Source organism: Corvus brachyrhynchos, unplaced genomic scaffold, assembly GCF_000691975.1.
Source record: "Corvus brachyrhynchos isolate BGI_N302 unplaced genomic scaffold, ASM69197v1 scaffold32, whole genome shotgun sequence".
In the NCBI taxonomy this organism is placed as follows: Eukaryota; Metazoa; Chordata; class Aves; order Passeriformes; family Corvidae; genus Corvus; species Corvus brachyrhynchos.
The window spans coordinates 11,097,113-11,122,437 of record NW_008237919.1 but is presented as its reverse complement, the minus strand read 5'-3'; the positions used below and the strand labels follow the sequence as shown (position 1 = coordinate 11,122,437).

General features: G+C 37.4%; 1 protein-coding gene across 1 annotated transcript; it reads right to left on the bottom strand.

Annotated features, from left to right (window-relative positions):
• Positions 1-794: 794 nt before the first annotated feature.
• NUP107 (nucleoporin 107) lies at positions 795-25,298 on the bottom strand. The gene is made up of 28 exons (XM_008632805.2): positions 25,240-25,298; positions 24,628-24,713; positions 23,530-23,619; positions 22,682-22,797; positions 20,634-20,769; positions 20,001-20,104; positions 18,023-18,150; positions 17,649-17,697; positions 16,361-16,432; positions 15,791-15,879; positions 14,951-15,029; positions 13,906-14,019; positions 12,895-12,985; positions 11,686-11,762; positions 11,104-11,163; positions 10,610-10,755; positions 10,460-10,508; positions 8,676-8,745; positions 8,119-8,237; positions 6,480-6,518; positions 5,894-6,044; positions 4,775-4,881; positions 3,734-3,836; positions 3,393-3,553; positions 3,081-3,206; positions 2,299-2,412; positions 1,852-2,019; positions 795-1,144 (listed from the first exon to the last, which is right to left on the bottom strand). Exons 2-28 carry the CDS (start codon positions 24,695-24,697, stop codon positions 1,037-1,039), a joined length of 2,736 nt encoding a protein of 911 aa, XP_008631027.1. The 5' UTR covers positions 24,698-24,713; positions 25,240-25,298; the 3' UTR covers positions 795-1,036.
• Between the last annotated feature and the right edge of the window lie 27 nt (positions 25,299-25,325).

Below are 25,325 nucleotides of genomic sequence, written 5' to 3'. Positions count from 1 at the left end.
TGTGTGTGTGTGTGTGTCTGTGTGTGTCTGTGTGTGTGTCTCTGTGTGTGTGTCTGTGTGTCTGTGTGTCTCTGTGTGTGTCTCTGTGTGTGTGTGTCTCTGTGTGTCTGTCTGTCTGTGTGTGTGTGTGTCTGTGTGTGCCCCCAGCTCCTGCCGGACAGCCCCCGCTGGGCAGAAACGCACCTCAGCTCCAAGCCACAAGTACCTCTCCACAACCGGACAGGGCATTTTCGTAAACACAAACACGTAATTGTATGTACAGATGTACAGCACGAAGTACATTCTCTGTCGGGTGTCAAAAGACACCGACTTGGGCAAAGGAGCCAAGGTCCTTGCCTAACTGCACTACGTGTCCTCTGCACTGCGTCTTGTTAAGGGAGAGGCAGCTAAACGTGTGTTTACACGTGTAAAGGACAAGCTTTCAATATAAACTACAAAATCTTGAACGGGGGTTTCAAAGTATGATCATCTTTCCTGTGGTTCAGGATTTCATCAGCATTTTAGCAACTTCTTAATGTACAGGAGAAGAGTACAAAGCCATGAAACAAGGCTGCCTTCTCTTCTGAAGGGCTGGAAGTAACCCCTCAATTTTGCTTTTTGGTTTTCCTTTCCTCCAGTGTGTGTTTTCTTCTCCCCTGCTTTCTCCATACACCTTCCAGCAGTCTCACTTTCTCCCCACTGTATTAATGCACATTTTACTGCCAAGTAATGTTTCCAGTCTATGGGTAGCTCTTTTTGGCATGTAGCAAATAGCTTTAGGAGGTTCACACAATCACCAAATTTATACAATGACATTTTCTCTTTTTCAAGCACTTTTATTAGGAAAAAAATATGAAAAAGGTTGTATAACAAATAACATCTCTGAAGTTGGTCATACTTTTTCAAGTTTAAACTGAAATCTGAAGGTTTGGGGTTTTTACCCCACACAAAGAGAATGCTTTGCCCAAGTAATGATTTTGCTGGGGTCTTTTGTTTTGTTTTATTAATAACCAGAATGTCCATGCTCAGAAGTTTCTGCAAGTATCTACATGAAAACTTATGACTGAATTTCATATCCCAAAGGATCAAGATCCTGGTCCAGAAGTATCAGAGAGGATTCCCTCAGCTTCTGTAGAAGCTTTCGGAGTTCTTCTTTTGAAAATACCTAAGAATAAATAATAAAAACCCAAACATAATAAAGTTACATTTATTTGCAATGAATAACACTGATATAAAAAAGTAAGTGGTGGTTAATTAAGTTACTATTTTTCTGTTTGATTATTTATTTCTATTGAAGATAGTGTGATCATCAGGCATTTCAGAAGGACATTTAGTAAGGCACAGGAAGTTAGCAGCAGCATCCAAAACCTGAAGGTAGGCTCAAGATAGCTCTGTCTCATTTTGCGGTTGTGTTTCTCAGGCTTTTGGAGGCAAAGATGATTATGGGTAAACCAAATGCTCTAAAACAAAACCTGCTTATACAGTGTTTGCAATGTAATGGAAGTAAAGAAATCAATTACAATTCTACAGCTAAACTTAGAATCATAGAATCATTTAGGCTGGTAAAGAAACCTTTAAGATCAAGAAGTTAAAATTCAACAGCCCCCATCCAAAAACTAATAACTGCAGTAATCAGAAGAACTGCTTGTCCTAACACTGGTCATCATCCTCAATGTTTCAAAGTTAACTCTTTGATTCCTTAAGTCATAACACAAGGAAACCTTTTACTACTGCAGTGAACGGGAAGCAATAAAGAAACGTACGATGTTAAGGAACATATGGTGTCTTCCTCTCTATATAGAAGCTTTTTCCACAGCCAACCCACAGAGCTTTTAATGTAAGCTCAGCTGCCTGCAGCCCGCCCTAACTCACCGTGTACAGCTTGTGGCGCTCTGAGGCGACCATGTCAGCGAGGCGCAGGCACTCCTGGTGCTGCCCCGTGCTGTGGAGCACCGTGTGCAGCAAAAAGCACATCATTGGCAGACACAGCTTTCGCAGCAAGATCATCTGGTGTGTTCGCTCAGGGTCGTCCTCAGCATCCTTACCAGAGAAAAATAACATACTAGTGTTAAGAAAATCTAACAGGCAACTCAGCATAACCACATAATTAGTCCTGTCAGAGGCAGAAAACTGGCCTAAGCAGCCTGGAGTGGACTGTCAGACATGATCTGTATGGTAACTAAGGGGAGCAAGCTCTAAATGCTCACAGCAAGGCCAGAACCAATTAAACAGGAACACATCAAACTAAATGTCACAAAGATACAACTGCATCTGATCTGTGCTTTGTGGTCTGCATTGTGATACAAAAATTCATTTTACCTCTCTAACGTCAACCATCCATCCTCCATCAACAAATAGCAACACATTGTACATTTTCTCCTTAACATCAGCTGTAAGAGCATCCAAGAGGCCTTTCCAAATGCCATAATCCATCTGGCAAAGAAACAAAAAATAAACTACTGCAGAACAGGATAATTTCCAAGGCTATTTTAAAACAGACTGCAACAGACAACGCAGCTCCAATTCAAATTAGAGTCTTCAGCCAGTGGCTGAAACTTAAAAGCCTGCTGCTAACAGCTATTTCCATCTTTGCTTAATGCCCTGTCCAGAGAATCAGACAGGTTGTTCAGAAGCAAAGCCACTAGAGGAAGATAATTCTAAACAACTTATTCTGCCATGCTTAGAAAACAAATGTTTGTATTAACTGAATATGGTATATTTGTACTGGCCAGACATGCAAAAAGAACTTCAGTCAAAACAAAACTGCAGCATCTTTTAGAAAACAAAAGGTGATAATACAAGAATAAAGAGTTAATAGCAAAATGAAGTGCTCAGATTTATTAATAACACTGACAACACATTATAATGAATATTTACTACTACATTACAATATTTCATGTAAAGCTGAGTCATTAAAAAACCAGAATTTATTGTGCAGTGGCCTTATTATTCTACTCTCTCATACTCTCTCAACCTATAAATAGTTTACAGGAGTCCTAAAATAATATGAGATACCGTCTTCTACTCTGTTTCATTAAACTAGACTGTGTCTAAAGCAAGAATATAGAAGTTTACAGTCAATAAGATGGACTTCTACCTACCTCATACTTCTTTTCTTTATGTTCATGGGCCACTGTCTCAGTGAAACTTGCTTGGGGTAACAAAGAAGGCTTCTGTGGAGCTGAGTTCATGTGTTTGAACCATTCATTAAAGGTTTCGTGAGCTTCCTGGATTGCATTGGAAACAGTGTTTGGTATTTTTGATTCATCTAATAACCACAATGTCATTATACATACAGTTTTAATGCATCAAAGAATCAGACGTTAAATCAAATGGACAAAGCTTTCACCACCAAGGCAAAGCCACCAGTATTTCTAAACAATAACTTGGAATATTGCATATTTGAAACTCACCAAATATGCACGAATACATAAATGTTCCCGGATAGCATTGTCATCCTCAGCTGGAAGCGGAGTATCCATTCCCTGTTCTTCCCACTGGTTATATATTTCTGCTATAGAGTCTTGGGGAATCTTCACAAACACATCTTTTGCAGCTTCATGTTTCTTGGATGCTATGAGAACGTGAACCGGGTATCAGAGCTTTGCAATTTCCATACCATATCTTCTTAAGTTGGCAAACCCATGCTTTTTAATAGACTAGATTCAAAGTTATATCAAATGTCGTGCCAAGAGTTAATGAGAACAAAGCCAACATTTAAAAATAAGTCTACAATATTTGTGAAGCTTAGTACCCAAGAACTTCCTCATGATTGCATTGCTTTGCTTAAGTGCTTCTGCCCTCTGTGCAGGATCGAATACGAGCCAGTCAATTACATCTATTTTCAGCTGATCCGCCTGTAAAAACCAACACAAAGACTCACCACCATTTCAAGCACACAGCTGATGCAACATACATTAAATCTGGTCAGGGAAATACACAAGTTTGGAAAGCATTACAACATAGTAACAAGGATTGCTTTTTTCAAAAGCTTATAAAATCTCTGCCACCTGGGGAAAAAAAAAAATTTCTAAGTGTTCCCAAGATATTCAGAGCATCACCTCTCAAAATTGTTTATGGATTATGATGCATTTTCCTCAAATTTTAGTATGAATACACTGTACCAACATGTTTTATGGAGCTCTTGCTATAATCTTCAGGGGTGCCATCAGCCTGTAACCACAGCTTTCCAACTCTTGTGTTAGATAAACTACCTTTTTATCTTAGGGAGCTTAAACTTTGTACTGAACAGCAAAAACATTGCCACAAATTTGCAAATGACCAGTTGCTTTCTAAACACTATTTTGAATAGAGGCTATTAACATTACCTTGCTGTCCCTAAAGCACTGAGTTGGCTCCAATCAATGCTCAATAGCAGTGACAAGGAAACTGTCAGCAAAGGCAGTGTCTGCTGCAGCTAGAAATGCCACTTCAGCATCTTAAAAGGTACATCTGAGATCTAAAGTACTAATCCTCATAAATCATACTGGCTACAACAACATACTACTCCCAGCTACAACATAGGGTGCTGCAGTCATTTCATGGGCCTTATCGTCACTCAGTGTTTGTATACACGCATGGCTGCTGATAAGCACACACCCAAAGAGCAAGGAGAAGTAGAAACAGAGTTACAGATTAGTGCAATGTCCTCACTTGGTCACATGAAAAGCACATTTCCCTCACAGGCTTTTTCAAAGCAATTTTCACCACCGTTGGAAGAAAAATATGGCTCATACATGGTCAAAGACTCCGTAGCTGATTGCAAACTGGAGTAACTGCTCTGTGAAGCACTCACCTCTGTTGTGCCTGTGTCCAGCACGTGGTCATGGTGACTGAATTCCCCAGCATCCTTCTTGCGGATGTTTTCAACAACAGTTTTTGTTATGGTGGCAACGTCCAGACCTGGGTTAAAAGAGAACTGTGTAAGAACTACCATGAATTCAAACTTGACACAAATTGAATTTCAGACTCCTGTTGTTGATCTTATTGCTTATTGCTGGTGATTCTTATCAGTCTGTTCACATACACATTGCCAGAATAAATTATAAGCTTTTGTGCTTATAAGCTTATAAAGCGTATAAGCTTTTGCAGGTATTCTACAAGAATGAAATTTGATATAACAGAGAACATCAAATATGAGAACAAGACAACCAATAAGTTTTTCAGTCTGTGCTGAAGATAGCATACAGATATATCTGCTAAGATCACTGATTCCTACAATTCTGACAGCAAGACTATGATTTGACAGGAATGTACCAGGAAAAGCTCAGAATAGTTCTTTTACAGATGCTTAAGCAGGATGTTTTATTTTTGAAACCTTAGCCCAGTTTAAAAGAAAATGACTTAAAAATGACTGAAGAGAAGTTAAGACACTGAAATCTGCAGGAAATCTATTTCTTTGAGTATTCTGAGTGGCACAGAGGTGTTGTCAAGCAATGGACAGTGTGCTGCTTCATTGTAATCCTTTGCTTCATTGTAATCCTTTCTAGTTTCATGTACAGGCCTGGAAGGAAGTTTACAATTAATGCAAGCAACCCACCATGAAATTTAAGATTCTCATAACCTTCCTAAATCCACAAAGAGGTATGTATTTTTACAAGTAGTTATCTGAAATAATATGGTCATGTCAAGCTTCAGAACATGTATTTGAGACAGGCAGCTGGCATTTACTTCCTGGTGTGTTTGGACATAACCCAGAAGCAGCGATATTTAGTTTAATCAATTCCAGGTTAATGAAAACACACCTAATATACCTACTTGAAGAAGTGATCAGCAAATTAATTTTATTTAACTGAAAAGTAGAGAGACACAGGAAGGAAAGAATACCGTATTCATAGCTAGGTTTTGGAGCAAATACTGAAAGACAAAATAACCCAGGATATAAAACGGTAATTGGACTATCAGGGTCTCTCACCTGCTTCTTTTGCTAATTCAAGGCAGTGGTGGCGTTGATCGCTCTCAGTGACATCTTCAAGAAATAAAGCGTACTGAGCAACAGCAAGCTCTGGGGGCAGGTGGCTGACATAAAATGCTATTAAATCTGTGTGCTTCTCAGACACCAACCGCTGCGCAGAAGGAAGCAAACATACAGAATGAGAAGCAAATATTTAAGAAGCAAATATATAGAAGATATCCACTAATATATAAATATATGTAATAGATATGCATACTGTATTCCTTAGTGTAAACACCTAAGTGCGTTTACACTTAAGTAAAAACATATACTAGGCAAACCCAAAAATGTGTAACAAATTTCTGATTAATTTATTCTGACACAGGAAGATTCCGCTCAGCTTCTAAACAAGGATCACTAGAACTGTCTCTTATTTAAGAACTGCTGACAGATACTTTGCGTATTATGCAAGCTTCCATGTATCTCTTGAGAAGAAAGCTTTAGCTGCATCACAGCTCTTTTCATCCTGAAACCTTAGGTCTCCTTTTCTTCCTCCTTTACATATAAATTACATTAGAGAAAACAAACTATACTTCTGAAAGCTTACCTGAATGTACGTCTTTAGGACTTCAACAGAAACTTCCTCCTTATTGCAAACAAATACAAATTCAATTTTAAATCAGACAATGTGGAAAATAAAATAAAAGATACTTTACAGGCTATCACTATTAAAACAGACACAAGGTTATTTGCTTATTCCTGCTTCAGTAATCTACACAGACTCAACTGGAAGAACTGTTTCTCTTGGAGCATGATTAAAAAAGTATGTCTTCTGTTTCAAAGCTTTAGTGTTCCAAGGATTTTCTTTTTCAGCAACTGGATAACATAGTCTTTGGTCTAACCGGAATGTTACTTTTTACATGATTTTTAAAACTTTCCATTTTACCGTATTTTTTTAATTAATAAACAAAATGTCAGGCATATAGATTACTACTGCAGTGTACTACATGCCCTGTTTTATTATAGAAAATGATAATGTAACAGGGTATAAATATCATCTGACTCATCTGTAATAGCCTATGCTAAACAACTAGTATAGCCCGAGCACCTGAAACTGCTTTAGCCAAGACTCAAGTGTTTGTTGCTGTCAAGAATTATCATTTTAGTTTTGTATGTGTAAACTGAAGACCTTCATCTAAGCATATACCTATATGAACTCTATACAATCAACAAATAATAAACATCATAAAAGCTTGCATATCTGCCTCTTCCCCCTGAAGTCTACTTAGGGTTGATCGAGTAATCATACAATAAATTCACCTACTCCAAAACTGTAAAGGCAGAATCAACAGTTAAATTCCCACAAGGGAATTCATGTAGGAAATTGCACCTTTTTTGTCCCCTCTGTCAAACATATGCTAATGGCTAGTTCTACTGCACTTTAGCATAAAGACCTACTCTATCTGGCTAAAAAATCAGTATGCATACATACACACACACACGTTCCTCTTATTTAGCTAAAGGTAAACTAACTTCAAAACAAATTTCCACAAGGGAATCAAGCAGTGATTGGAAGTCTGAATAAACAATAACTCAGAGCTGTATTTAAATCATCTAATGAAAACATGCATTTGTCTTTTGCCAAAAGAGGTTACATTCAAAAACTTATACATAAGGTCTTTCTAAATTTTAAAACAGTAGAAAAGGAGAGCCCCAAATTACTTGTGATATTGTCAGAAACGAGTTAGTTACAGCTATGTGACACATCTGCATATTTAGCATAAATAGGTCAGGTAGGTAGTAGGCTATACTTAGTTTATACTTGGAGATAACAAGAAAATTTCAGCTAGTACTGATTACCTCAAGCAAAAGCGTTCATGAGCTTACAGCAGCAACAGGCACAGTTCCAGTAACTGTCTGTAAGAATAGGTTATATTCAAAACTTCTTGGCTACCATGAATCAGCCTAACGCTGAAGTTTGATTCAAGACCTCCTCACCACAGGGCTTCTGAGTAGAATCCACCATCCTCAAACTCCAATTTTTAAGCTCAGCTGGGAGGGAGAAGGATGCTCCTTTCTCCCTTAGGCTCCAAGATCAACAAATACTCTATTTAAGCATGCAGCTTCCTCATCAGCCTGGTAGTAATTTACCATCACTCTATGTTGTCTATGTATTTGCACACAGGCATTTCTACTTCAAAGACTGGCTACTGCTATGACAACAAATCTAGGACAAGTGAACTGACCTTAGTCTGCATACCCAAAGTGCGGAAAAAGAGAATAAGATGTGTCATGAAACGAAGCAGGTGTCCTGGGAGCACACTTCTGTCTTTGGAAAGCCACCTGCTGACTTCTTCCATCAAACCTATAACCACCAAGGAAATGTCTGCATTAGCCATAGCATGGAGAAAAAAAAAAATCCCTAAGAAATATTTCAAAATTATGCATTTATTCAATAAATGTAATTTAGCCTCCGAAGTCCAACAAAACAGAACAGCAACAATTTTGGAAAGATGTAGATGTTTGGCTTAAAAATGTACTGTATGTATTCTATCATTTCTCAGAAGTTATAGCTATAGTCTGGCATGTATCCTGACATATTCACATGATTTCATTACTTCTTTGAAAACTATCTTGTAGGCCAAACTGTCCCTCCAGTCCTTGACTAGAGCATAGCTTTAACTCAGTTCTCCTACTGTGTGCTTCTAGAAATCCATTCATACAGAAGTTTCTGGAAAGGTCACTCAAAATAATGTAGTCAGTTGACAATAAAAAAAAAAATCACTTAGAGAGAAATGCTTACCATCCACATCTCCAAGTATAATGTATTTCTGAATCACATGATAGTGTTCTTGATTCTCCTCTATAACCCTCTGGAGACAAAAAAAGAAAATTCAAACTCTGAATGAATCTTCAAGCATAATGTATGAAGAAAACAAACTTATAAATAAAGCAAAGGCTCCTCAGAGGAAGAAAGCTATCCTATTTCAAAGGGCATAAAGAGCAAGAGAAAAAGCACTTGCTATCTCCATGTAAAATTACAAGAACATTGACAAACTGAAAGAAAGAACTGAAATATAGACCTGTACAGTTAATACTGTCATGGAAGACATCCAAAACTAAGGGCTTTTTGCTCTGAAGGGGAGAATAAACAATGATGTTACAGATAAGATTTACAAAATCACAGAAGAAGCAACAACGTGCATAAATCCTTAAAGAAAAGGCCTGTGAAAGTTGCTTCAGGAAGAAATTCCAGTCTCCCCACAGGAATGAATGCATTAATGCATGAAATGCAATCCAAACACACCTGTAAATTTGCTTTATGGTGTGGATTGCGCTATGTTGCAATGGCAAATGCAGCTGGGTGTATCTGTGGCTGACGGCATGTCTTTGTCTTAGCAATATGATAAATGCTATGTGTCCATTCCATCAAACAGAAGTGTAGTTTCAATTTAATCACAGCAAAATTAACCTGTAAGTTATATATCCCCATCTTACATGAACTGAGTATTTTGGGTACTAAAAGTAACAAAGAATTACAGTCTAAGCAAATATGCTTTTAAATTTAGAAAGGCTTGTTGTGAAATATGCACACAAACCTCCTATGAAGAAAATGGAATGTAATCGATCTTGAACATTTTATTGAACTATTAAACAGTTGATTTACTCTGTCTGCTTTGTATGTCTGACAACATTTCTGTCTTGGGGTGATTTTATGATAATACTGTATTTCCCTATCGTCTGTTTATGCCCAGAAATGGATCCTGCAGCTTTAAGCTGGGTCCAGGAGAGGGGGAGAGAAGCCAGGCATATTCTTCAGCGCAGTTTGTGTTTGAGGACTCCCACACACTCCCCCACGTTCTCACCACTGCAGAGCTGAGGGAGCACCTTCCTGCTTTTAGCCAGCCTGTTAGCTGAGGCAAGAAATTTTCCCATACCAGCATACCAAAATCCTCCAGAACTACTACTACTTCTTCTGGAACTGTTCGCCCTAGCTGTGATCCGAGAACCAGGTCATTGGACCCCGTGGACTTGCAGGGAGGCTGTGGGGACATGGCATCCTGGCCTTGGACATCAGAGCTGAGCCAGCTACAGAGGGAACTCTAAATCCACCAGCTTTCTCTTCATCAGGAAGGTTTATTACTTTAACAGTTACACATTTTTCCTGTGCCCTGACAGCACTTTGTTTGTTAAATAGTTTTTTTCACTTTCCTCCAAGAAACTCCTTTTGTATCGGCGGGGGAGGGAGTGCCGAAACCTAGCTTCTAGAGGGGACGTTCATTCCAGAGCATCTTCCTCCTAAATTTGTCTCAAACTGAGACTTTGTCAGTCATCTGTTTCTTTAGCACACCCAGCTAGTTTTGCAGATACAGGGCAACACAAAACCTGTATCACTTTCACTGTTAAGAGGTAGCAGCATATAGAAAAATCTATTCGAATTGAGAAGTCACACATCATAGAGGTAGAAAATACGAAACAAATTAGTCACTGTGCATATTTGAGCATTTCATTAAATAGTGCAGTAAAAAGCAGAACCTTAATTAAAAATGGTAAGCAGTGAGGAGAAACACTGCGATTATTACGTACCCTTTTGTCTGTTGCCTGAAGTTCTTCAAAAACTTTTTCTGAAGTCCAGCTTCAAAGGAGGAAAGAAAAGACAAAAAACGTTGAATATTCCAGACAGATCATACAGGATGCTCTGTAGAGTGTAGGAGCATAATTTTACTTGAAACTTACTTTGTTTCTAAATAATCTCTAGGGAGCTCTTCCATCTCCTCTGCAGTTACTACTGAGGTTCGTATTTCCTGCTCAACTAGAGTGTCCACCATGACCCTGAAATACGCCCAAACAGTATCTTCCCAGGTATCACAAACTGGAAGAAGCTACATATCAAAAAAAACAGAGCAAAAATTATCAAGAGATGAAGAAACATCAGAACCCAAACAGAGCAACTATAATTTTGGATTAGATTTTCAGGCACCAAAGCAGAGTAGTTGCCGCCTTAAACAGCAGCCTTTCCTTGAACAAAAATTCTATCATATTTTTAATTAAGACATGTCAGTACTACAAAAGCATGTCTACTAAAGCAGCAATGTTTGGTACTGCTCTGTTTACTAGATCTTTAAAAGTACAGTAACCAGTAACTGCAATATTTCTGATGATATCATTGTCACGTATGAGAAAGGAATGCACAGCTACCGAACACTGCTTACCTAGGGGGTTTGACTTACCTGTTTGAGGTTTCCACTCAGGGCTGCATAAATTGCTCTTTCATATCTATTAAACTGCTCCTAAAATAAACAGTAAAAACAGCCAAACTTTTAATTGCGAAGCATTTAAGTTTTCTAGTCACTTCACATTTTATTAGAGATTAATTCATTGCAAAATATTCCATCTAAGAGATTCCAAGAAAAGCTGGAAAATCACAGGATACACAAGGAGTCAAAATAAGAATAGCAAGTGACTTTCTCTTCATTAGCATCCCCTTGTAATTTATCTGAAAAATTTACACTGACCTGGAAAGAAAGCAATGTTTTCTCTTTCCCATTCAATTAAGTCAAGATGAAAGTCAGTGTCAGTGGTTTTACTTTCAAACAGAAAAAAAAGGCAGATATTTCCTGAAAAAGTGGTGCTGATTACGTAGATTTCTCACAGTACATAAATATGGTATTTCAGAAGTCCTCTTAGAAACATTAATTGCAAATCCTCTAAGCAGCAAACACAGAGTGGGTATGTTAACTTAAAATCCCATTTCAGAGTTCAGAGAAGTTCAAATTTATGTACTAAAATAAAGCAAACCAGCATTATCTTACCTCTTCAGCCATGCGCCAACAACTTATTTTCCAAATGCACCTGTATGGATTGCCTTCAACAGGCTCCAGCTCTTTTCCTACGTGCAAAGAATAATTTAAAAAAAAAAAAAAAAAGGGGGAGGAAAGGAAAAAGAGAAAAAGTATTATAAAGAAAAGAGAATCCAGTAACAGGTAAAGCCTATTTTCTTTCCACTTTCCATAACCCAATTTCAATCCCTTTGGAACTCTTCCTAAAGCATTTTGATGCTTTTGACTGGACTGCAAAGTGGCTTTTCTGCTAGTTTGGTGAATTTGCATCTATAAGTTACAGTAATTTAAAAACTTGGCTGCTATCTAGCTTTTATTATTAAAAAAATAATTCTTTGGACTGTAATATATCTACAGTGTCTACATTTGGATAAAAAACGAAGTTAAGGGAAAAAAAATTTATATCTTAATCAAGGCTTCTTAAAAATGTCACTGCTTCAGTGCTGCCATTTTGCATGCATCTGCATGGGCATTCAAACCTTTGTAACAACAGGTTAGGTATGTAGACTCAAGAAAAGCTATGACAGTGGTGTGGCACGAAGATAAAATCGACAGGCTATCAGCATTTGAAAAGAAGGAAAGCATTAAGCCTTCCACACCCAGCTATAAACACTTAGACTTGTCCTTGCTAAATCCTGCCATGTGCTGAACACAGAGAAAAGTGAGGTACTGTGTTATAAATGGGGAACTGTGTGCAAGGAACCAAGGAGAAAGATAGTTTAACAATTTTCAAATATTTTAAAAGCATCTATTTTTCCTGCATTTACATTTGCTGAATTCAAGTCCTTGTACACCTTTCTGAAGCTGGATATATAGTCCAGTTTGAGTTTGTAAGCAACAAAATGTGTGCTAGGTGGCATAAGTCAGATGTTAAGAAAATAAAGACCCAAGTATTATATGGAGGTGAAGAAGATCTGTACAGAACTTTGAGACATCTATTTCCTAATGATTATGTCTAAAAAAGAAAGTGGCTTTAGTATGTTTAGATGGATTCAATGAACTCATACCTTCAACTAAAATTTCATGTTAGTTTTTACATGTTCAACAGACACGGTAAAATATTTTAGATACCAAAAAAGGCTCATACGGTGAAAAGAAAGAGCTATTTCTCTTTGCCACAAACAGATACTATGAGATCTTAGAATTTTTATGTGAGTCTCAAATGCACTTTGGAGAAGATACCTCCATTTATGTTAGGATCATGATACAATTTCCAGCCTTCCAAAGTTGCAGCCCTCCAGGCCTGACCACATCGTTTGCATAAGCGCTGTGCCTGAAAAATAATGCATTTTCTCAGCAACACACTTCAAGGCAGGAAAACCTCCAGCTTCTTCTTTAATAATGTGATTATTATTAAAATAGTTAATTTATGCAGAGATTCTGCTATGTGAAAAATAAGCACAGAGGATCTTCAAACACCTCGAAGACTTCAAAGTAAATGTCATCAAATTTTTTTCACTGAAATTTTTAGTTTCTCAGTCAGTATTTACAGCAACATGAGAAATGTGCTACAGGCTCATCTTTGTTACCTAAACAGCTGTTATGCATCATTCTGGTAAGTTTAGTGTAAAGTGTAGTCCTTTTGCTTAGATGTTTAATCCATGTCTTTATGCAGTCATCTACTTTCCCAGTTCACTTAGCCTTCCCAACCCCAACTGAAGCTGCAAATTTGTACTCACATTGTCCTGCAGCAATATGCTCATGCTCGTGTTCCCATACCATCAGAAAATTAACTGATGTGCACCATACTGGAACAGAGTATGAGCGAGTAACCATATTCCTCAGTTAAGGTCTTCAGCACGAGAATCTCAAATCCCCTTTCCTCCCCATTACTCAAATGTCATTATATATACATGTTGGATAATCCACTGATGATTAGAGACACAATTAGGAAGCTTTTTAAAGCATTCTGTGTGTTTTTCTGGCAGTACTTAGTATCAAACCACAATAGTGAAAAAATATTGTCAAACAACCCAAAACCCCAAAACTACATTTTTTCCATAAAATCTATTGTACACCCAAAATTACTTAACTAAAAGCAAGTTTTGTTAAAATGCTAATTTGGCAGTCAGTATTGACACAACAAATTGAAAACTGAATCACTACAAGCCGAATTTAAACAGACATTTTAGTATACAGCTTTTCACTGGCTTTAACAGTAAGATACTTATGCTTAATTAAAAGTTACACTACCTCATCTGTCATTCCCGCTCTGATGAGTGTGAAGAGATACTTCAACAACCTTGCATCGTCTTCTTGGTCCAAATCATCAAGTGGCAGTTTCTGTCGAATAGGAGCATCAGGATCCTGCAAGGAAAAAGTCATCACTCATCTACACAATGCCTATACGTCTCTTCCATTAACGTCCTTCCCTGTTTTATAATCTGGAGTCACTTTTTCCTGTTGGCACAACAATCTGTACAACCCATGTAATATTGAGCATGATACTTCTCTGTTTTTCCTCTCATTTCTTTTATTCCTCTTCTGTCACTGCCCCTATCAGAAGGACTCAAGGCAATTCATTTACTCCACTGCCTTGTTATTTCCCCCCAATTTCTCATCTTCCAGCTCTTCTCAGCCATTCCATCTATCTGCCTACCAGACTTTCTCCTCCTCCACCTTCTATCTGAGAAGGTTTTTCACAACAGCTACACTTGCTTCCATTTAATCCAAAGAGATTTTCTAAAGCCAATCAATACCTCAGATCACTCCCCAGTTGAATTAATCTTGTACGGGTGCTTTGCTGTCACTAAGGCAGCTCATCACCTTCTTCTAATGGACTTTCTTTCCTTGACTTCTCTCCTATTATTTCATTATAGAGCTCCCAAAGTATTGCATCAGGACTTGGTTTCATTGTACTAGTTACTGCATAAAGACAGCATTCCTTTATCTGCAAGGACACCCTAATACTTTTATAAGCTTTTCTGGTTAGGAACGTGAGTTTGTTTCAGATGTAAAAAGGCATAATAAAGCCATTTACTTCACCAAATAGATCACAAGTACTTGTGAGGGGGGGTGGGAGTATGGAAGCAATCGCTGAAAGAAAACACAAGTCCACAGTGATCCTGAAAATAATTTTTGAGGTGTTCTGTCTCACAATTTCTGTACCAATTTTTAAGTACTACAACTACTTTTAAATAGCATAACTATGTAAGATTTGGTGAGAATCTGTGAGGATAGCATGTATACTCTTTCTAGCCCATTTTGAAGCCAAGCCTTATTTTTATATAATACTTACCAACTCTGTTACCAGAGGACGAGAACTTCCTATGTATGTACTTGACCGTCGCTGCATCAGAGTGTGCAGTGTGTTATCCCTGAAAGCAGTGAAATGTTTTAGAGAAAAATGGCTTTTTTAGCAAGCACCTTTTAATAAGACAAATATTGAAAGATATATTTTGTTACATGGAATATGTTAACAGAACAGACAATTGCTTTGGTTGATATAGCAATGGACTCTGCCAGTATTGTGAAAACGCAGCATTTCACAACAAGTACAATAGTAGAATTAATGCACATAAATTTGATTTTTTTCAAAAGCATCCGTTATTTCAATCATTCATGTATTCAACTATGAACTGATTTCTGCATAAGCAAATTTTCCCATTAGCATTCACTATAAAGTCAGTCTAGGATAGAACTTCAACTTAGAATAAACACATAATTCCAAAAGCCATTAAAAGCAGGTTTATTCTAGGCATCTAGCATGAAAGGTAGTCTTTGGTCCTTTCTGCCATAAAACCCATCAGTGATAATAAAGGTGACAATAATGGCTTCTGGTGAAGGGTCAATGACACAAAGTGATAAGAACTTAAACAGGCAAAAATTAAAGCCAGACAAAGATTAAATTAAGTTGGTTTGATGGTTTTTCCTTTCATCCTTGCCTCCCAAAAGGCACTAACTAATTTCTGAGATTTACTTCAGTGGATGGGTAAGAAATCTCAATTTTTACATGTATGAATTTAAAGAAAAGAAGTGAATGAAGTGAACAACTTAAAAAACTTCAAGAGTGATTCTGTGACTGTGAATCTTACACTTGATGGGAAAATGTGTATAATCAAAGAAAGTCTGAACTCACCAGTATACTGTTTTTGCATAAAACTCAATATTATCGGAGAAGTCCCCAATTTCATCCTTAGCAATGCTCTCTAGCCAATCTACCACCAGCTGGAATAAAATTAAATTGTGTTTTTAAAACAACCATGTAACAAATAGTACTTTTACTGCCTTCCTCTCATCTCTGGATCCACTTGTTATCTACGTGGCAACCAAAAAGCTGACAGATCCAGAAGACTATTCCACTTGCATTTTAAGTATCCAATATGAATGTGGTTGGCACTTGATCTCTATTTCTCATTGGATACTGCAGTTTACTACAGTGCTACTTAACAGCTTATCAATCACCATCAACAGTAACGGATGCTGAAAATGGGAACAGCTCTCAGCCTTCCATCCTTTCCGAAACAGCCTGAAAACCCTTTCTGATCTTTAGCAACTAAAGAGCATCATTTTTATGCACACAATTAATACACCCTTGAGTGGATATTAAAAAAAAAGTATTGGAAAAAAACCCAAAAGGTGCATAGAGCATTACTGTTATAAACATTTAATCTATTTTCATTCTCCTATTATAAACTTTCCATCATACCTGACTTTGTCGAACAAGTGAATCTTTCTGAAACAAGTTGTCTACAGTAGTTTTTTCACTAGCAGTTAAAACCTATTGAAGAAAAAGCTGATTATTACTTCATGGAAAACTACCACAAACCCAGAAATACCAAACCAAGCACATACTAATTCAGAAACCTGCTACAAGTTTGATATGCTATCTCTCCCCTCCCTATTTTAAAAAAATAAATGCCTTATACGTTGTTTTATTTGATCTTTTACATCCAGTTACACTAAAAACTGTAAAAATGAGACTTGGAATATAACTTACCAATATATGACCACAGAAAGATTCTACACAGTAGACTGATTCCTTGACTGCCTGCATATTAGCCTAAACCCATTTGTTACTTTAAATTAAAAAGGTGACATTTTTCAAGGTCATACATGCATTTAACATTAAAAAGTGTGAAAAACAAACAAACAAAATACCAACCCCAGAGCCCTGATCCTGCTATCTGATCTCCTGCATTAATTTATCTTTCATTATACTTGCAATAAAAAGAGAACAGAAGATGCATTTTCCTAAAAAACACAAGTAGTGGGAAACTGGGTATTTTTGGCACAACAGTGTTTAACACTGACAACTTAGCAGTGGGAATCCTAGAGGAAGCTATTCAGTGACTGAGAAAAAAGATCTGCAATCATAAATTTTACAAAGGCAGAGTTACTTTACTTATTGTTTCGTGTTCCTAAGCATATTCTGGCAGCAAAGGCTGGAAGCACACTATTGACATAGCCAAGATGACTACAGCTTGAACAGGAATGATAAAAAATTTGGATTTCTCTTGAGATAAATTGGAATCAGGATTCCAAAGGCTAGACAGCCTGAGACCACATGTACTTCTTTTATGCAAAGCAAAATTATCTCTGACCTATGGAAACATCACAAATATTGATGCAGCTTTTAAAAATAAATATATAGTTATTTCTAGTGAATTTAGGGTTGTCTTGTGCAGAGCCAGGAGTAGGACTCAACGACCCTTATGCATCCCTTCCAACTCAGGATATTTGAAGAAATACAACAAAGAATAGTTTACAGTAATTTTCACACTAGCATTCTCTCTTTAGAACCGAATATTTAGATTTACTCTTCACAATAGATGAAATAATTTATAACTGTATTGATAAAAATCAGTCTCATTTTTCACTTTTGAATTTTGAGTGGCTGCCACTTTGAGACTGTAAAATACAAGCATTTAACCTATATTTTGCTTATTTAGCTTCTTATATCACTTATAAAAAACCTCAGAGGAGTTCATGCTTACTGTGACATCAAATGCAGTTTCATCTTCCAGTGCAGACTGTATTCTGTCTCTAGAAATAAAAGTGCAAAATGTTAAAGATTAAAACAAAGCTGAGAAAATTTAGCAAAATGCCTAAGTAAAAATGCTTAAAAAAACTTTACAAAAATGTTCTTAAAAATACTAGAAGTTGCAAAGGTAATAAGAATAGTCCTATTTACAACTTTCATTTTTGTAAATAGATAATGAATAGACATATATATTAGAACCTAGTTCTATAAACATCTTATTAATAGGTACTTATTTTCTTAACTTCCTATTTATAAACTCATAAAAAATATATCCAAGAAAGTCATCTCACTACAAAAATGTAGTAGTGTGCTTTTCAAAGGAATTACCTATAAAGTGAGGACAGCAGTCTCCAAGTTACCATCTCCTGCTTGAGAAGCCACAAGACACTGGCAGTTTTGGAAAACTTCTGTTGTCCAGGAGTTGCCCGATAAACTATCTTCCCTAATATATTCACCTGATGGAAATAAATTTATACAGAGTTAATATAGCCCATAATTAATACAGAATTGATATGCCCAGTGTATTTTTTTTCCTAAGCCATTACAGCAATCTTTTCATTATCCTGAATGTTTCCAACAAATGGGTTTGATTACCATCTCTTGAAATAGGTAGACAATACTCCCTATCATAAATTTCCTGAATTAGTAATAAAAATAACATTAACATAAACTAGAAGATATAGACAAACAAACTGGCTTTGTTTTGCAACACATTGTACAAACCCAGGATAAAACCAGCTTACATCGCACAATTGAAAAGCACCAAAAGACTGGTAGGGAGAGGGCAACCATTGTGGGGAAGCTCCCTTCCCCCCACCCACCCACCAAAACCACACACAAACCCACTAACAAGCTGCCAAAATCCCCAACTTTTTTTCCTACATACATCAATATCAAACACAAAGTTAGCCCTGCTGGTATTTGTGGTAGCATTTATGCATTTATTCATGCCTGAAAGACACTTCTTTCTAGCTCTGTTAAATGAGGGAACCCAATCTGCTGATTACCACATAATTTACAGTAGCACCCCAAAGAAATTCTACTATCTTTTCCTTTATTTATTATAAAGAAAACTTAGACAATAAAGTCTTTTCCATTGGTAACTAGTTCTACAGCTCTTACTACTTCCAAAAAGAGCCCCAAACTCTTACATTTTAGGTGTACCCAATTTGTCAGGCATCAATATATTCATCCATTTTCAAATGGGAGGTGAACAACAGATTTGGAGAAAAGAAAGAGGTGTACCATCATGATGCAAGAGAGGAGCACAGTCTTCTGTTCCTTTCTGTTACCCCTCAGAAAACATGACGAGTTTACGGCTGCTAGGAATTACCGGGCAGAATCTCAGGGTACACCTGAGGGACTGCATGATAGCTCAGGGCTGCCCCTCCACCCCAAACCCCAGCAGCAGCATCCAAGCCACACCTTAGAGCAGCATCCTCCACTGTACTCTTGTACATCCTTGGTAACATACTGCCCTCGTTGCTTAAAACAAACACTCAGTTCTGCCCTGACCTTGTAGATGGTATCCATATTCTCAAACAGGGGTTCCATCATCTCATAAAACTTAAGTTCACATTTATTTTCCTTCTCTTGTCTGCACATAATGTGGTACAACCTCATTAAAGATCTCAGCATTTTCCAACTCAGCCCCCACAATAAAATTGCACAAAAGAGGGCTAGCAACCTTCTACCAAGAAGACATTTTCTTAACATAGACACAGGTAAGAAATCTCTTAGAAAACTTATCTGTACATCTCCCTTGTGATCAACACTTATTGACAGAAGAATCATAATTTCTTACTTTCAAACTATCAATCCTGCTAATCCTGAACTGTTAGTCAACAACCAGTCATATAAAGAACTCAAAAAGTGTCTAAAAGCAGACATCTTAAAGCTAATGCTGAGCCCTCTACTCCCAGCTTGTTAGCAATGTATCAGAAAGCTTAAAGCATCATAATACAATGATTTCATTTATTTATATCTGAGAGAAATAAGTACATTTTAATCCATCTTATTAACATTAGCAAAAACATTTATACATCTGCTAATGTTTATTGCCACTTGACACTGTCAGTGGCATGGCAGCCAGATGACAATTTTATTATTCAGCAAACTACACCATGGGTATTGCTATGCCAAAGTAGTGTCTGAGGAAAGTGAGATGCTACTCAATGCTAGTGTTCAATGACTCGTAAGATGGAAAATTTAAAGTATGTGTGTTAAGCACTGTGACTTGGCAGCAATGCTGCTTTGGGAAGAGAATGTAAAATAAAGTAAATAAAAAAACAAGTAAACTACTTACCTGATTGTTACAAATATTTTCATACTCATCCACAAGACCAAAAATGGTAGTTGATGTATGCTTCAGGAAGGAATGCAGAAAGTCTGAGTACATGCTCATAGTAGCTAGGACAGATATAAGAAGAAACAGCCATATTAGTCAGGCACAACTCAGTAAAAAAATCCCCACCGGACTACAAAAACATCCTTCTGATGACAAGACATCTCATTTTTGCAAATTTAAATGATGATATGAACTATCTCACGAAGTCAGAAGAATTTATCAGCTAAGATAGTAAGATATACAGAAACTCTGAGCTGTGTCAGTTATACAACTTTTGGGGTTAAAATGCCACCTGCAAGAGTTTCAACAGCAAATTCCTTTGTGTATCTCCACAAAACTAATCCAGTTTGCGACCCACATCACTAGAGCATCCCATTTGTTCCATCAGAAAAAGTTCCATAGAAAGCACCAACTCACAAAACTCCAATAAACTGGAACAGCGTAATTTTCTGAACTTTTTAAACTAGACTGCTTTTGACTGAGAAATATCGGCAAAATAATTCAGAAAATACACAAAAAAAGGAAACATGTATTTATACCCTGCAAATCAGAACTGGGGTCAATTGTTAGTAAAACTTCAGATTGTCTCACCAGCTTCCCCAGGATCATCCTCACGCAACAATACAGCACTCATAGTGACATCTTCTGTCATATTGGACATGTCTGCATTTACAAACATTCCTGTCTGCTGAGGTGAGAGTGCCATTGTCCAGCTACTTTCATCCAGCTAAAACCACAACAAGAACATAAAGGAAGTAAATTGTAATCTCAGACATTACAAGTCTAGCTATGCCTTTCTTCCTTCTATACGAATGGTATATAAACAGAGAATCCTAAAAAATTAATAGTGAAATAACTGCCTTTAGATAAAGTGCAGCTATGCCTTTAACGAACAGCTCTGAGAAGTTAAATTTTAACCTGGAAAAAGAAAATACCCATTTTTTTCTGAAAATAACTAAAACAGAAGCTAAAACAAATAGGAGTAAAACCATTTACTTTAGAACACGCATCACTTTTCATCTTAAAACAAATAAATCTCTCAAAATTTTCATATTCTATTATGCTATATGCTTATCTTTCAAAGTAAAAGGATAATAAAATTGACTAAGCTGTAAACAGCTGTGAAAAGTTAAGCAAAATACCAAAAATATAAATCAACCATTAGGTGTCATCAACCTTCTTGGTGAATTGCTCAAAACCATTTGACAAATGCAGCAATATGCTTAAAATAATAGGAAGTATGAGAATATTAAAGGAGGAAATAAAGACATAACCTCTATTTTGTGGGGAGCATTTCAGAGGAGGTATTTGATAACATATCCGACAACAGAGCAGCAGAATGACCAAAAGAGGAGACTGACTGTACATATACTGCACTGACAGGACAGCTTCCTAGATGTGTTTCCATGCCAGCAATTGCCTTCTCAGCAGCAGTTAATACTATACAAAGACTTACAGATGTGCCATTGGCTGATTCTTTTTTCTGGATTCTTACAATAATCCTACCCATACAAGTACAAAAACACAGAACCAGATAACATTGCACTAGTAGTCTCTTAAGCATATCTAAAAACTGTACACATATACCTGTTGTTCTCCCTTTTATGGCCCAGTTTCTACTCAAAGTATTCCTCTTGCCTCTGCCATTACTGCCCTTTAGCCAACCAGAACCCAATGCCATAGCCCTCCCACTGCAGAGCAAAAATACCACAGTTTCAGCACAATCACATTGAGTTGCTGTGGGAAGTACAAAAAGGGCCAATGTGTGTTCCTATCAACAAGCAAGCAAATTTCCACAAGCAAAAGTCCTTTATTCTGTCACCCACCTCTGAAAGCCTGTGTCTAGTCACAGGTTTCCCCTGCTAATCTAAACTGGATTCAAGGCAGAACACTAACTCTAACCTAAAATGCAGTCCACTCACAAAACATTAGTTACAGGAGGCTCTAAAAGAGAGAAAAAGTTACCAATACTAAGAGCTCTGTATACATGCTGATCAACTAGGCCTCAGAAGCTGATAATTTATAAAGAAACAAATGACCTGTATCAAACTACAGAAACAACTAAAAAGGAGAATGAATTAAAATGCACATACAGAAAAGCTTCTTTTCAGTTAGCTTAAAAACAAATGGAGATAAGATACTTCAGACGTTCCTACTGATAATTTCTCCAATCAGTGTTTTTCCAAAGACATTGCAGTAGAAGATAATCAATGTCTCTAAGAAGTCATCAGAAGAGCTTGTTCTTTGAAGTCTAAAGTTCAACACCCTAGGGAAGCCTAATACTGCAGAATGCTAAAATAAGAGAAAACCTGAAGTTTTAACTTGCTGACACAAAACAATTATCTTTGAAGAATTTGTAAACAAGCAAAGTCAGGATTTTTGTAGTCACAAGCCGATGTTATGAACACTAGCCTAACACGCATGGTATATTTGGAAAGTCCTTAAAAACCTCTATTATTCCTCACTGCACCATCTCAAAGAACAACACAGTAATAAATAACACCATCAGTAAACAGCAACAGCAGTACTAGCAAGCTTGTAGCACCCACGGCTTGTCTTTGGAGCAAACAACAGAGAAACACTAAACTTTCTTACGTTTCACAGGGATGAAAGAGAAAAAGATTCTCTAAGCATCTTACCATTGACAGATTGCCAAAAAGTCCAGAAGTTGGTAGAATCAGAGGAGATTTCCCTCCTGTTCCCAGGATAGCAGACATATCTGATGGCTTCATGGAGCTCCGATGTAATGCAGTACCTGAAAGAGAAAGAGGCTTTTCTGAAAAGAAAAAGTATTTAATATACTGTGCTCTATCCAGAAACTCCAAAAGAATTTTTTAACAGACTGAAATACTTATGAAGTGGAGAGAGAAGCCTGAAAGCAGGTTGTATATATACACCAAATAGGCAACATATCCTCAGTTACTAGAGGTCATTGTAAACACACACGAGCATAAAGAGCAGTACGTCTCCACTCACTCTTTCTTGGAAATTGGTCCCCAAACCCTTAAAGCAAAAGGCAGCCCAAAGATGTGTTAACATCTTTTGAAAAGGTTGCTCAGGACCTTGTCCAGCTTTAGTTATGTCCAAGGATAGAGACTCCATAGACCATGTGGGCAACCAGTTCTAGCATTCAACCACCATTACAATAAAAAAGGGGGTGGTTTTTTGTGTTTAAACAGAGTTCCTTGTATATGTTGCTGTGCCTATTGCCTCTTGACTTTTCACTGGGCACTGAGAAAAACTCGGCTCTCTTTTTACTCCCTCCCATCAAGTATTCATATATATTTACAAGATCCCCCAACCTCTTTCCCAGGATAAACAATCCCAGCTCTTCTCAATCTTTCCTTGTATGTCAGACACTTAACCCACTAATCAACTCTGTGGGCCTTCACTGGATTACAGCACATCCATGTCCTTCTTATGGATTGTTATTAAGTCCAAGCACATAAATCCTTTTACTAAATAGTAAGCAAGCACGCAGTCTTACCTGGCTGGTGAAGCAATGAATTAGGAGTTCGGGGGAGAAACTGGCTTTTGGGCGTCATGTTTCCAATAGCATCATCCAGGGTTGTAAGTACTGGTTAATAAACAAGTTAAGAAACACTCTCCTAAACATACTTTTGGATCTATTCTAAATGACTGTGACTGCGTGGAAAGGAAAAATATTTTGCCATAACTCAGATGTTATGAAAATTACACATCTTGTCTTTCAAGTCCTGTTCATAAGCCTGAGTTAGGTCATAAAATGTTTCATCAGAACCTTAAAAGCTGGAGGGTTAAAAGGGACACCACAAAGTGAAGTTCAGAAATACAGAACACAACAGGCCTGGGACTCCTCACAACGGCTCAGATCGAAGAGAATCCTCCTGCCCCACGAGGAGCTGCTTTATGCTACATTAACCAAAACAAGAAAAGCTGAGTCTGGATGCATTTTCAAAAACGGTCTCGTTCTTGATTCCAGGTGGTCTGTTGCTCTATTGTCCTCCTTCCTGTCAGCAACCATGTTCAGTGCTCTAGGTATGGTTTACTAAGAAGTAGTTGTATAAAAGTTTCAGTAGCTTGTGTTATTAGTGTTCAGAAACATCTTGATTCTTAGGCACAATATCATCAGGGCAAATATCTCACTAGCTTTATTTTAAATGCAAAACCCAGAAGAACAAGCAAATGTACTGCATTCCTTTGCTATCATAACCATGAAAATACCATTATTTTACCTGTCAAACTACATGGGGGGTGGTTTCCTTATTGTAAAAAAGCAGCGGGGAAAATTTCTATGGAAATTTAAATCTGTGCACTACTCTTGCTGTTACAGTGGATGGAAAGTTAAGATACACTAGATCATCATAATACTCTCATACTACAATACCTACAAATAAGCATAAAACCATAAAATTAAGATATAATGAAGAAAACTTATTTTTCTTTTCCAAAAGCTCAGAAATGGAGCCAGCTATAGCTCATGTAGTTCTCTGGGTGGACAACCACCTGGAGTTCATAACCCAGGAAAATCAAAGCAGTATTAAAAATATACACACCTGGTGAACACAGCAGTTAAAGACAAAAATTCTTTACAGAAAAAGGATACTAGAAACCCTTTTCTGAGAGCCTTGCTTCCGTCCAGGTCTGGCCATCTCTGTGTCGTGGGGGGATGGCATGTCTTCAAAACCATTTCTATGAAACAGCAACACAGACAGAAAAGCAGGTGAATTCAAGCAGGACATCCAAGATCTTATTGTCGTGCCAAAGTAACTCCACAACCAGGAAACTTAAAAGTGTTAAGTCATCTCCAATCTTACTACTGATGTCCAGCTTCCTCTGTGGAAATGTGGCATTGCTTATTAGCTCAGGGAAACGAGCTTGCCTGAAACACCAGACTTTGTTCCTCCTACACCATATCTAACCTTTTATTATTAAAAAAAAAAAAAAAAAAAAAAAAAGCTAGTAAAAGATGCAAGAGTAGGAAATTCTATTCTGAACTGAAAAATTAAATTGAAAGAATGGCATGATTTCACTACATGATTTTTTCCGTCGGACAGACGCAATCACCGCAGACTGGGAAAGTTCGCGTGTCTTGCAAAGGGAAAGTACCCATTCCCAGTTACTCCGAGCAGAGGACCCGCTCCCGGTGGGCTGTGGAGGCAGCACGGCCTCAGCAGGCCTGGCAAAGGCCCGGCCCCGCGACCCCTGAGCAACTCACAGCTCCTGGTTAATCCAAAGACATATTCAAGAAGCAACAGCCAGACTTAAAGCTCCCGGGAGACAAAAAAATCTCCGGTCCGCTCA